We start from the raw sequence: 13,464 nt of genomic DNA, 5'->3' as shown, positions 1-13,464 counted from the left end.
AATCTTTTAAAAAGTACATCAAATCTTGGCTAAAAAACACTGAACTAGATATTTTTTTCTTATAAGTTTTAGCAAAGCTATCTGTAACATTTATATCAATGTATACATTATTTTTTATTATTTCACATACATACAAAACAGCGGATATATTTTATTGTTTGTAATGCTTTGTCTGCTAATTCACTTTTTAAGATGTCTTCAAAAACTAGTATTTACCTTATTTTTTGTGTTATTTTAAAACTTTTACATGTTACATGATTTAGTTTCTTGTATTGTATCTCTACAGTAACTCTTTTAAAATAACTTAAATTTATATTTAATATTGTATCTTCACTTAAACCATAGAAATAAGATAAAAATACTTATAATACCCACACTCAGGCTTCGCCTTCGTGGGATTTTTTTTTAATTATGTACATTTATTTCAATATTTTTTATACATTTTTCAATATTTTATGTAACCATGTATGTATAAAAAAAAAAAAAATTCAATAAAAAAAAAAAAAAAAAAAAAAAAGTTGAACACATCATCCAAAGCACAGGTTTTTTTCTGCATATTTATGTGTGAATATAATATTTTCAATCCACAAGACATGAATGTTACCAATTTTTAACTTTTGGGTTGGCTGTCTTCAGTACAATATGGAAATATCAATATTGATGAAGTAATAGGATTCATCAAAAAGTCAAATTTTGGGTTGGATGGCTTTTGTAACACGGTCCAAGTGGACCTACTTCAAATGTCAGGGGACTGGGCATGGGGAACGGGGGAACGTTGACTGGCTAGTCTGGGGACCTAGCACAGTCTATCGATAAATGATTTATCAATAATGTATGTAACTTCTTATGGTTCATAAATGTCGTCGTTCGTAAGTTTACATAAACTGGGCCATCTCTGACAAATTGGCAACTGCCGAACCTTTTTTCTTAAAACCGGACATTACTTTGGATTTGTTCCTGAAGTCATGGGAAGACGGAAAATGCATAGAGCGTGCCTGATTACGGAGGCAATTGAAATTCACAAAAATCACATTAATCCCAATTTGCTGGCGGTGTCGTTGTTCAGCGTTGAATATTTGAAAGGGGACAACCTTATTAAAGGATACATGGCTACTCTGAACTGAATTTTTCTCACTTCTTTCTTTCTTTCGTATATTTTAATTAAATTAAAAATATATAATTTATTATAACTTTTAAAAAAGGGGTAAATTTTTTAAACAGTCTGTAGGAAACTAAAAGCATTGAACTGAAACTGAATTACAAGTAATACCTTAGCAGAGCGAAAAAAATCAGTATTTTGTAGTGCAATATCTCTTTTCCCCGTCATTGGAGTGAGGAGTACATCTGGTGTGTACTTCTTTTAATCTTTTTTAATCTTCTTCTTCTTTCGAGTTCTTTTAATCTAAAGAAATACAGTAGGCAAAAATACTGATTTATCCCTTTTCCCCATAAAGCTTTCTAATAGACCAGAGAAGTCAATAAAATTACTGGGTAAATACGTCTCTCCTCTAGAAGACGCTACCATAATAGATAATAATGGAATAATAATACAAGTCCAAAATAAATTCATAGACAAGCTTTGTTTGGAACAATTAATTATTAACTGAAAAATAAAGATGATTGATACCTCCTGAAATAGTTGTCACTGCGGTTCCAGTTACCGTAGAAAGGTGTGGCACAAGTAAACAAAAAGAACCAGTTCCAAAAATAGCCAGTTCCTCAGAGAAATAATATTGAAAGCTCCAGTGACAGCAAAGAAACTGGTTCCTTTTTTTACATTATCTCAACACCGTGGGTGGTTTATTTATGTCCGCACCTATACCACATAGATATCACATCTATATCACATATTACATCACCTATATCAGAATGTTGTGTGAACTTGTGGCAGAAGTGTTGGTTATCCAATAAATGGTTCCTGGGGCGGCAGTGCCCATACCCGCCTCCCAAATTTCTCAGTTTTTGTAACTAAGACAGGAATATCAACCATCTCTACTAAAAATGTAATTATTTAATTTAGATTCATAGAAATAATTATTACAGTAGAACCCCGTTTATTTGTACCCCGATAGTTCGAAAAAATGCCTAATTCTAAATTTTCACCAAAAATTTATTCATACAAAATGTTTGTATAATTCGAAATTCGTTAATTATTAGTAAATATTAAAATCCAAAAATAAATTCATTGCATATGAGGAAACACATTAAAATAGTAACCAATGAAAACAATTAACTCTTTTCAATCTGGGAGGCAGGTACCGGTACCGCTGTTGCGGAAACCATTTATTGGATAACCAACACCTCTGCCATAGGTCACCCCAAGTGGTTCGCTACGTTTGGTGACTTAGCAGGGGTGCCCATGTTCATGGGTTTGAAAGGTTTGTTTAAGGTTTTTGTTTGATTTGTTTTTTTTTTTTTTTTTTTTCTCAAGGTTTGTCTAGGTCTTGGCGGCGGATGCGTTCGCCCGTTACTCCTGGACACTGACCCTCAGATTCCTACCCACCACTCACACCTTTTTCCTTCCCAAAACTTCCTCACCTTCCTTTTCATAAGAAGACCCCCCACACAGCATCCCCAAAGATGACATAGGCCCTGAGAGAGTTTCTTTTTCTCAGGGCCTCCTACGTAGAGCTTAAGTTTAAAAAAAATGGTTGTCTGCAAAGCTGAATTGGAAATAGCAGTCCCAATATCTCCATCCAGTGAGGAAGCTTCTGCAAACTAAATTCATATCTTTTCTATGGTCAATTTCGAATAAGTCCATTAAACCAAATACTGTAAAATAGTTGTACCACCAACTTCTGACATTTCCCATACATTCTGATGGCAGTTTGCTACACTAGTGCCTCCTGGCGGCACGAATTGTGAGGTTTGATTTTCTTTCATACATTTCAACAGATTTTATGCATCATTATGCCATTCTATACTAGCGCCTCTAGCGGCCAGAGTTGCCAGCCAATATAAGTAAATCCTGCCAATATTTTACTGGAGTTAAGACGTATTATTAATATTCTAAGGAATTTGATTAAGCTCTGGGTTTCTATCGCATAGAAAGCGTATTCTCACTGATGTGTGCATCCCTGTGCCCAAAGTGCCCGATGCACACAATCTAAAATTCCCTAAAATCAATCAAACAGCCACACTACATAAATAAACATCCTCCATAATAAATAGCCAAGTTTTAATTTCATATTTTTATATTTCTCTGTAGTGTTTTTGGAAAATATTAAATTATAGAAAATATTATTTAAGGAGGGGGAGTCAGTCAATAATAAAATGATTGGCTTCCTTTAATGCTTCATCCGACTTCTGGATGAGGTGGCTGGCTCTGTCTCGTACTCAATCTCTACTCTTGGTTTCCTCAATGGCTTCTTGTCCTTGCCCTTAATTACTTGTAGCTGTGTGTCCTGCAATAAATAAACACATTACAATCACAAGTCTTACCTGTCAGAGAAACTGAGAGACTGAGGGCACTCGCTGCACGAGGCACGGGGACAGTGGGACCGAATGTCAACTGTGAACAAATGTTAGACACATTTGGAGAGTTTCCCGGCTGTGCGCCGGTTCCAAGGGGAGCATCTTCCATTTAAATATCGGTAAACAAGGACTGCATTTCTTCCTGGTATATTTACATGCATAATATTTAGGAATTCTTGTTGTCATTGTATATGTCAGGCATGTATTCACATGAATGTCATTTTTAGTACACATTTTGACCATTTTGGTGCACATTTTAGCATATTTTTTAATATTTTGTGAATATACTCCAGTGGCGGTTTGAGAATTTTGAGTGTGTTAGTGCTAAGGCAGTGTATAAACAGGAGAAATTTAAATATCGGCGTTTCGCGCCGTTTGCAGTTGCTTCGTTCCTTTCTTATAATTCGTGGCTCGGCTCGCGGAAAAAATTTTCCTCTTTATACACACCATAAGATTGAAAGATGTTGTTTTAGCCAAAAATGATTTTTTTTATTTCGAAAGTTTGGTTTTCGTATGAAGATTTTCAGGAATTTTCAGTTTGGCGGTGTGCTGTACCAATTTCCTGAGAGAATTTCTATTTCGTTTTCGTTGCAACAAAATCAATAGTGCTGATTTTTAAAATTAGCATTCTAGCACACTCCAAAGTCACGAGCCGCCACTAATATAATCTGACATCTATACATATTTAATTAAAAATTTAATTTTTTTTTTTAAATCTGTTTTTTTTTCTAGACATTGTGTGGAGACAAAAAAATAGACACACAGGCAATGATGTTACAATACATCTAGACTTGATATTGTCTCACAAAATTAAGATAAAATGTGGCAAGTAAGAAACTCTTGTTTCCAGTAAATTCTTAATTCAAACACTGTTCATACATCACAAAGGTAAAACATTACAAAAAATATGTGTGAATGAATGAAATAAACGATAGGACAGGGCAGCGTTTTGGATTCAAATTTACTAATCGAATACTGTCTCAAGACCTAGAGTTATAAGACTGGACACCTGACAGATTTTGAGGTTTCAAGTGACTGAGTCAGTGCCGTTCCATAATAGAGCAACGACATTTCGCAAATGGCGACGATTGTTGTTAATACTCGTTGTTACTGCTGATTTGTATGCTGTTTTACCGCAAGCATATAAAAAAACAAAGTGATTATTTATTTTAAACAATAAAGTTTAGTTGGCATCAGCACTTACTTCGTAATTTGGGTGTCTGGGCGAGCAGACCTCTACTCTAGTCGACCTAGCATTTTCTCTGTGACGTAATTTGGGTGTCTGGGCGAGCAGACCTCTACTCTAGTCGACCTAGCATTTTCTCTGTGACGTAATTTGGGTGTCTGGGCGAGCAGACCTCGAAAAAAGTGTTTGCGTGTATTTACAAATTAAATGTTATTCCTTGGCTTTTACTAGTATTTGCCGAGTAATTAAAACACTTTCTCGTCACACACGAGGGCATTTTGAAACTTTTTTAAGGCAATTTACTTACAGGTAGGACACGACCTTATGCAACACGTAACAGTGTAGTATTAAAACTACGTAACTAACGGAATTTTTGCTTGCCACTTTGAAATTTCTACAGCTCGTCTATATATATATATTGTAACGTCATTGTACACAGGCCTATAAACTTTTATATCTCCAAGAATTTAAATATAGTCTAAATAATTTCAAATATAATTACCTCAATATCTGATGTCTCAGATTCAAAATCGCTTGAAACGGAAGCATTTTCCTTAATTCCTGATTCACTTTCCTGTGGACAAAAAGAAAACTAATTTAATTTATACATAATAATCTTGTGCATCAGCCTTTACGCTTTGAACGTAATCCTCCCTCAAAAGAGTATTCAATTCTTGGTAGCTCTTTCAATGTAAAGCCAACAGTTCCCTTCAGGTCGTCAGCCTATCTCATTTTTAGGTTATTTCTGCTTCTTTTCCCAAGCAAAGGTTACCATAGAATTATGAATAAATGTTTTGAGATTGTGACAGTGATCTCATTGTGACCTTCATGAGAGAGCTGTAAGGTACCTGGCTCTGGACAGTAGATATTTCATATGAAGAAAAAATATAATTGGGGTTTTTTCACAAACTATGAGCACCGTTAAAAATATGCAGAGGATTTAAAGTTTATTTTTCTGATTCTGAACATCACACTAAAAGCGTGTAATTTTAATTCATAATTATAATAGGTTTTAAAAACAATCTAAAACTGTACATTCCGAATGGTTCCAACTGGTCACAACGTCATTATGATGTAGAAAACGCTACCGGCTGGTAAGACGGCTGTCACCGATGTTGGCCGGTGTAATGGTAAGTATGCATTTGTGAACTTAAACGCGAACTGAGCCACGCATTACAGAAAAGGAACGAAGCAACTGCAAGCGGTGTTTCGCGCCCTTTGCGGTTGCTTTGTTCCTTTCCCATAAGTTGAGGTTCAGTTCGGTAGTTCGGCTCGCGTATGTATACGTAGCATTACATCAACAACTCTATATTCATAAAGAAAAACAAGCATGCCATTTTGCCGGCAAATCAAAAATGGAACATTTAAAACTGTTACAATTCTTATTCGTCGACGTAAAAATAATATAAAAAATACCTTCCTTATCGTAATTTTTTTACAAGTATACAAAAAAATGGTGAAAATACCCTATTGTTGACCGTTTAGTGTTCAAGTTAATAAATGCGACAGATCGCCTCCCAGGCCTCATAGGTTCAATTTCTCTGCTAGCTAAGTGCTCTGCTGCCGTCATGACAGAAGCAACATTTCCACTTAGTATGATTGTAGTAGGAGTTTTTCAAATTTTGTTAGTCGTAATCCGGGAATCGTTACTTTTCTTTTTTTTTTATTAATATACTGTGTACAAACCTCGTCCGTTTCCATGTCACTATCCGCCTCTACAAAATCATTCCTGTTCCTCAATAGCTCCTTCTCCAGTTCTGGTTCCAATTCCTTCTCTTCCTCCTTTTCGGACTCATCATCTTCCTCATCCTCACTCTCTCCCGATATCTCCTCGGCCTGGAGGGCACTATCGAATGCCATTTGCGGGAAGTTGTAGATATCATTGTACTGGAAATAGCAGAAACAAATAAAATACACAATGTAAACTTCAAAGGAGGTCATAACAAATTGTCTCTAAGTTGATAAAATCGATTGTTGGGATCGATATAATTTATTATAATATCCCGTGAAAAATCACATGATATTATAATTCCAATTTTGAAAAGACAATTAAAATAATTTTCTGTTAAAATATTATATTGTTGGTAGGCACTTTATTGCTTGTCTGGATTTTTGTCAAACAAACAGTACCGATTTTGAAAATGACACTTAAACTCAAAGCAAATCTGAGTTCTAGAATTCATTGAACCGGAGTTACAGACACTCAACCAAAATTAGCATTTTTAAACAGACTTATTGATGAAAAAATAGTGCCACCTTTTCATTTTGAATATGACTTTATATTTTTAAGCAATTGTTATCAAATTAATTGCCAGCGTGCGACATTTGATTTTTGGAAGCGACAGTACTTCCCGACGCCAACCTGCCAATGGATATGCTTCCGGTTTGCTTTTCACCGGAATGGTCCCTGACGGATGCCACTGTACCAGAGGTTTAACCGGCTAATCGGCAGTCTGCTAGTGACTTTAATTATATTACCTTCTTCTTGTCTTGTACGGTTCGATGATCAAGTTATTCAGTTATTCAGTTGTACATTTTAAAATCAAAATTTTTTTTAAATTATTAATAACATTATTTTTTAATGATAAACTAATATTTATAAGACAAGGTTTTATGAGTAAAAATAAATGCTGGAAATAAGCCGACATAGCTCAGTGGTTACAGAGCACCTGACCGGACATCAGAAGGTACGGGTTCAATTCCCGTTGGCGGCATTTATTTTTAGTCGGGAGATATTTTCAATTTTTATTGATATTTCGGGCGACTAATTATTGCTTACAATTATTTATCAAAAACAATTGCCTGGTTGTATTTTTTTAAAACTTGTGTGTGAAACATACCGTTCCCTTTTTGAGTCTATCTAGAAGTTGTTTCTCAATAGCATTGTCGATTCTTGCCGCCACCAACGCCTTCTCTTCTCTGCGCCTTTCTCTTCTTTCGATCTTGCGTTGGATGGGAATTATCTCTTTACTGTGAAACAGGTAATAAGACTTCATTAATTATAGAAAAGGAGTACCTAGTAAAAAAAGTAAAAATAAAAAAATAAAAAAAATTTTAATGAACTTGCAGCTAAATTTTTAGCTGCAATTTTCAGCTAATTTTTTTCCAATGTGTATTTCACTTCAGGGGATAATAGCAAAACAAAAAGTCGGTGTTATTTTACTTTGTTTTGCTTTTTCAGTTGATCTACTTCAGAAATAAACATACTACATGAGTGAGTGTCTTTGAAAAAAATCCTGACAAAATAAATCTGTTTTTGGGAATGTAACCGGTGTTCGGCGGTGCTGATCGAACATGCGGGAGATGCTATTGTAGGGTAAAAGGGATAATAACTAAGAGCTTTGCTAGTGTGGCGGCCCATTACAAATCGGAATTTTTTTACCGGTTGTAAAGGAACACAACTCTAACAAAACTGAGTATGTAGTCAGCTTAAAAGTAAGAAATCTCTGCTTTTTTTATATAATTAATTGATTAACATAACTTAGTATAGTAATTTTAACATCATTTAAATCATTATACCTTCAACTATATTGCGGAAGTGGATTGCGAAATAAGGAGAATATTAGTAAATAAAGAAACAAATCACCATCGGATACCAAAGAATTTATGCTGAATACGCAAACCCGGTAATTCAAAATTACTATTGTCTACACTTCGGACACGGCACTGCGAAGTGTATTCAGAGAGGGACAATAAATTTGGGTGCAGCTATTATGGTCTCGATCGCACATACAGCGATTGCGGGAATAAAGATAAAGATAAAGTAGCAAAGATTCTTGTCTACAAAATGAAAAATAAATGTAAGATTAAGTAAAGCCTGCAAATAAGATTCCCCCATAAGAAGTTTTCACATTTAAGAGATTTTGACTTGTCGGTTCCTTAAAAGTAAAAATAAAAATTGGCCTAATTCAAAACCCACGAAGTAAAAACCATATAAAATCTTTTTTCTAGTGCTTCGAAAATCTTATAAGAGAGGTTTCACTGAAGAACGGTTTTTCAATTTACATACATATTCAGGAATGTTATAGTCAGATTGGGTTGTCAGATTGGCACCTCGATGAACGTAAATATCTCTCAACACATTTCTAGGAAGTATTTTTGGCGCTGGCGCTACGCTGTTTAGGGCGAAAATAAAGGTCCCGCGTGAATTTCATTAATTTGTTGTAAATCGCTATATCTTTGAAAATAGTTGAAATATTTTAATAAAAATTTCTACGTAGTAACTCAGCTTAACGAAGTACTAAACGAAAATCGAATTTTTTTTTTTGTTTATTATTTAAGTACATTTTTGTTTATTTGTTACAATATATGATCAAATATTTCAAGACCCCTCTTCCATAGAAGCATCAGCTTGTGGCTGGAAGAGGAGTGTACATTGTAATGTAATATTATTTGAAATGCAACTCAATTAACCTTGTAATATGTTTATTATGGTCCGCTTATCGGTATTTGCCCATACCTGCTTTCTTTAAATACGCACGACATCTCTCGCTCGCTTGCACATAGGAGTGGGTGCGGAACAGAGATAGAGATTCGCTTCAGGTTCCGGGGTCATAAAAACCCTCATTCCAGGAATTGAATTATTAAAATAACAAATAATTTAGGGTACTTTTGTTGAAATACCGATGTAAACGAAAGGCACGAAGAAAAATATAAAAAGAAGTCTTTGATTACGATTCGATAATTATGTACATATAGTTGGGTCCTTTTTTCTTTTCTGTCATTGAAATGAGGCCATCGCAAAAGGTAGAACTAACCTTACCGCCGTTACGCATCAATCGACCGAACGGGTAGAACTACCTTTCCCGGCCGAAGTGTGTTTAACCGAGCTTAAAATTGAAACACCAGCCCTAAATGTTATTTGTAACTGTGTATTATTTGTAATTTCTGTTAACAGAAATTGTGGTACTTACACCCTTCGCAGTTTGATTTTCCTCATACGTATCAAGTACTGTGTTATCTTGACGAGCCTCTGTTTGCACTTGGACTTGATGAATCCCGGCCAGAAGAGAAGGTTCTCGTTTATCTGATGGATGGCCTTCTCAAAGTTACGGGACAGTTTCACCTTTTCCCATGTCTTGCCGGGGAACATGGACCTGGGCAGAAATGAGACAATAAAGAATATATTCTTAAAAAATAAAGACCCCAAAGATATGATTTGAGATTTTCACGGCCAAAAGTATTATAGTGATTTGTTTTGGGGTATTATGCCATGTTGCGCTACCTCCTTCTTTAGCCAACGTTTCGGACAGCATTGCAGTGTCCATCATAAGGGAAGATGTGTAATTATTAATTTAATTCTAAATTACACATCTGCCCTGATGATGGACACTGCAATTCTGTCCGAAACGTTGGCTAAAGAAGGAGGTAGCGCAACATGGCATAATACCCCAAAAACAAATCACTATGACCCCAAAGACAGCATTTTTTAAAAACATTAAGGGTTTTTTTAATGAAAAAATGGCTGAGGCCAAATGGGTTAAGTAAAAAGGTAGAAGTAAAAAGACAATTAAGCCTGTGACAAACCACACTATAAGCGCTCTATATTTTCGTGGCTTGGTCTATTTCAGCTTATCGCTCGCCATATATTGGCATTGGTAGTATATAGCGAGATATGCTGAAATAAGACTAAGCAATGATGCATATAGCGGATTGTGCACCTACCGTATGGTCCAGTGTGGCGTAATTTAGGAGGGAGGTCCCTGTAGGGATGTATAATATATATTACTCAAGCATATAATATTTTAGTTCACCTTTCGGCAGTCTTCATAAAAAGATAAACAACACCATTTTCTTCTCGTACAGTGGCATATTTGCTGTTGGCCAGGGGGCATGATGACTTGTTGCACAGACCAGTTAAGCTGTATTCATTTCGGCAAAACTTCTGTGTTTTGGTGCTGCAAAAGCAAAATCACATTAATTAATAATCTGCCGTTGCATGCATATTTACATGAAATTTAAATGCTTAAATGACTTATAACACACAAATAATTATAATGAAAAACGTCTTTATAAATTGGATTAGACGCGGTTCTTTAACTTTGCATTGATATTTCGATTCCAACACGATGAACAAATAATCATTTATTCAATAAAACAAGATTGTGCTAACTTACTTGACTTTATGGGAGCAAAATGTGTTGTTTATAATACTCCATACCACCTAAAAGAAAAATGTATCATTTTAAAGACATGTTTACAGAAATAAGTTTGGTAACCATATTATGGGAATGCAGTTTCAATACTATATATTATGCTAGCCGTATTAGTAAAGATTGGCATTATTCAATACTTACATCGTCGTGCTGCATTTTGAGACTGTTTGTTGTTTTCTAATGGAAATAACACAATTCACAATAACTAACACCACAAAACACGAATCACCATGCGCAGTACAAACCTAACCCCAAAACACAGAAACTTCAAATTCAAAAAGAGCACTGCCAAAAGTGCCAAACAACCATAGACTTATAAAACCTGCGAGATCTGTCAAAATTAGATGCTACCATCTTAGCCGACCAAATAATACCCAAAATTATTAGTCAGTACACGAAAATCCTTGCTCAATTTTTTTTATTTGCCTGCTTAGTGGTGTACTGGAGAATTGCTTATTTATATGGTAGGACTTCTACGAAGTAGGAAGGGACTGCGAGCGAATGTTCAAAACTATTTGGAACCAATTTGATGTTAAGGAACTCCAGTGAAAAATATTATGGCTTGAAAGTACATGTTTACCTTTTTTTATTTTTTGTCTTGTTATATTTCATGTATCATTTAGATTCAAATAATATCTTCTTCTCAATGATTAAAAAAATTTACATTGTATAAGTATTGTTATATATTTGTACGTATAAATTATAATCGTCATTCAAAAATGAAAAACACAAAAAACCGTAACATTAAAACCTTTTTGGTTGGGACGACTGAATCTTTTGGTTCTTATCAGCAAGTTGATTTCATAAATCAACTATCTGTTGATTTATGCTGATCAGTTCTGATGTCACGGGTCACGAAACCAGTTGTCCACATTTCATGGATTTAAATTAAGATTGAATCAATGAAACTCAGGTTTTATTTGTATTTAAATATTTCATTGTTGTTGTTTCACAGTGCTGATAGAATTGAAACATTATTTAGGCTTTCAATAAAGAGCTGCAGTGAAAAATATTATGGCTTTAAAAATGTTTATTTATATGGATCAACAAACTCTGATACTGGATATATATGTAATTGTATAATAGTATTATTATAAAACACGTTAAATTAAATTAAATAAATTAAAACATTATATTATTAAATGTAACGAAATACATTATAAATTAAGTTTATCATATTATCAAACGTAGAATTTATAAATCGTCATTTAAAAACAAGTAAAACACCATCGCTTTAAAACACACCGTTTGGTTGGTATCAATGAATCTGCTGATTAATCAAAACCAGTCTACGTGAGTGAGTTAACAGTTGATTTATGGTGAGTAATATATCTATGGTCTGCAATATCCACATGAGAGTCGCCAATTCGTGGAAAGTTCCCCAAATTGCAGGGAATTTCTAAGATTTTTACTGTTTAGGTTAGAAGGTTATTACTGAAAAAAATGGACTGGAGTTCCTTATTACTTATTACTAATCAAACAACCTTACAAAATACAACCAAACTATCTTGAGCAGCATCTTAACACAATAACATTAATGTATATGATATGATCATTGTTGATTATAATAATTCAAACCTAATAATGGGAACGTCAGAATAAAGAAAACGTCTTGACTCTCAACGCCGCCATACAGAATATAGCATAAATGAGAATACAGTGACTCATAGATATATGCCATCATAAATCAACTATCTATATGCCTGGATATGCCATGACTGTTGAGTGATTATATGCCCAAATTTCCCATATAAATTTCTCGTGAATTTGTGTTGGTTATTCTTCATTTGCTCAGTATGGATTCCCCACGATATTTTTGCAAATTCATGGGAGGGATAGCTAAGAATTTGTAGATATAATTCCCCACAGTATATTTTCGTGTCCTTTAGTACGTTTCAGGTAAAATATTCCCCAATTTTTTTTGATATTTCGGAATTATCTTGGAATATATCAAGATTTCCCTAGAATTTTGTGCTTTTTCCCCTTTTCCCAAAAAAATATTTTTTCCTATTTTGTGGGATTTGGGAAGAATCAAATAATTAAAACTTATTTATTTATTAAAACTAACTAAAACAATAAAAAATATTTCCAGGTATTTATGTAAGAAGGTTTATTGTTTAAAAAATACTGATTATTGATAAAAAAAATCACAAAGGACTGGAGTTTTTATTATCGGTGAGTACAAATTTATGAACCAAAACAAAAAACCTTTTTTTTGCAGTTTGTGATCTAGAGAATGATTTTGAATATCAATTGTACCTTTTTATTCTGTCAGGATAATATATTTATATAATATTTTTTTATAATGATATTGATGGCTTCAAAGTCATTGTTTACTGTGCCAGAACTTTTCTAAAGTAATTGATAAATATTCTTTTCTCGTAATCTTGTGAAACGATTTCTCAAAGGTTAAAATTCTGAAAAAAATAACATTTTGTATATTTCTGTACCATACATAATCATTTTAGTACATTTACATTTAACGTTCACAAGGCACCTGATTTTATTTCGGTTGGTTCATAATTTTCATTTTGTAGCCACAAACGTTGTTGTTTATTTAAATATCTGAAAGTTGCACACATGAATTTAAAATTTCTAAAAAGTACTCGTTTTTCCATCGGTACGGTGCTACTTTTGTTTGTCCTGTTT

General features: G+C 34.0%; 1 protein-coding gene across 1 annotated transcript; it reads right to left on the bottom strand.

The window, feature by feature from the left end:
- Window positions 1–3,192: 3,192 nt before the first annotated feature.
- Window positions 3,193–11,128, bottom strand: Rbm13 (RNA-binding motif protein 13). Its single transcript, XM_089632048.1, has 8 exons — window positions 10,957–11,128; window positions 10,777–10,823; window positions 10,414–10,557; window positions 9,574–9,756; window positions 7,501–7,630; window positions 6,347–6,547; window positions 5,163–5,234; window positions 3,193–3,404 (listed from the first exon to the last, which is right to left on the bottom strand). The coding sequence occupies exons 1-8, from the start codon at window positions 10,969–10,971 to the stop codon at window positions 3,288–3,290; spliced, it is 909 nt and encodes a 302-aa protein (XP_089488174.1). The 5' UTR covers window positions 10,972–11,128; the 3' UTR covers window positions 3,193–3,287.
- Window positions 11,129–13,464: the final 2,336 nt, after the last annotated feature.

Source organism: Hesperophylax consimilis, chromosome 5 (genome assembly GCF_061612785.1).
Source record: "Hesperophylax consimilis isolate HC1 chromosome 5, BYU_Hcon_1.0, whole genome shotgun sequence".
NCBI classification, from domain to species: Eukaryota; Metazoa; Arthropoda; class Insecta; order Trichoptera; family Limnephilidae; genus Hesperophylax; species Hesperophylax consimilis.
The sequence above is the reverse complement of the archived record's forward strand: the minus strand, read 5'-3'. Positions and strand labels throughout refer to the sequence as shown.

What these genes read in the sequence shown, in the direction of transcription:
- Rbm13 (XM_089632048.1), bottom strand. An exon ending in TTTTGCTCCCATAAAGTCAA is followed by an intron (nt 10,558 to 10,776) that starts GTAAGTTAGCAC and finishes TTGCTTTTGCAG; the next exon opens with CACCAAAACACAGAAGTTTT. An exon ending in CTGAGACATCAGATATTGAG is followed by an intron (nt 3,405 to 5,162) that starts GTAATTATATTT and finishes TATTTATTGCAG; the next exon opens with GACACACAGCTACAAGTAAT.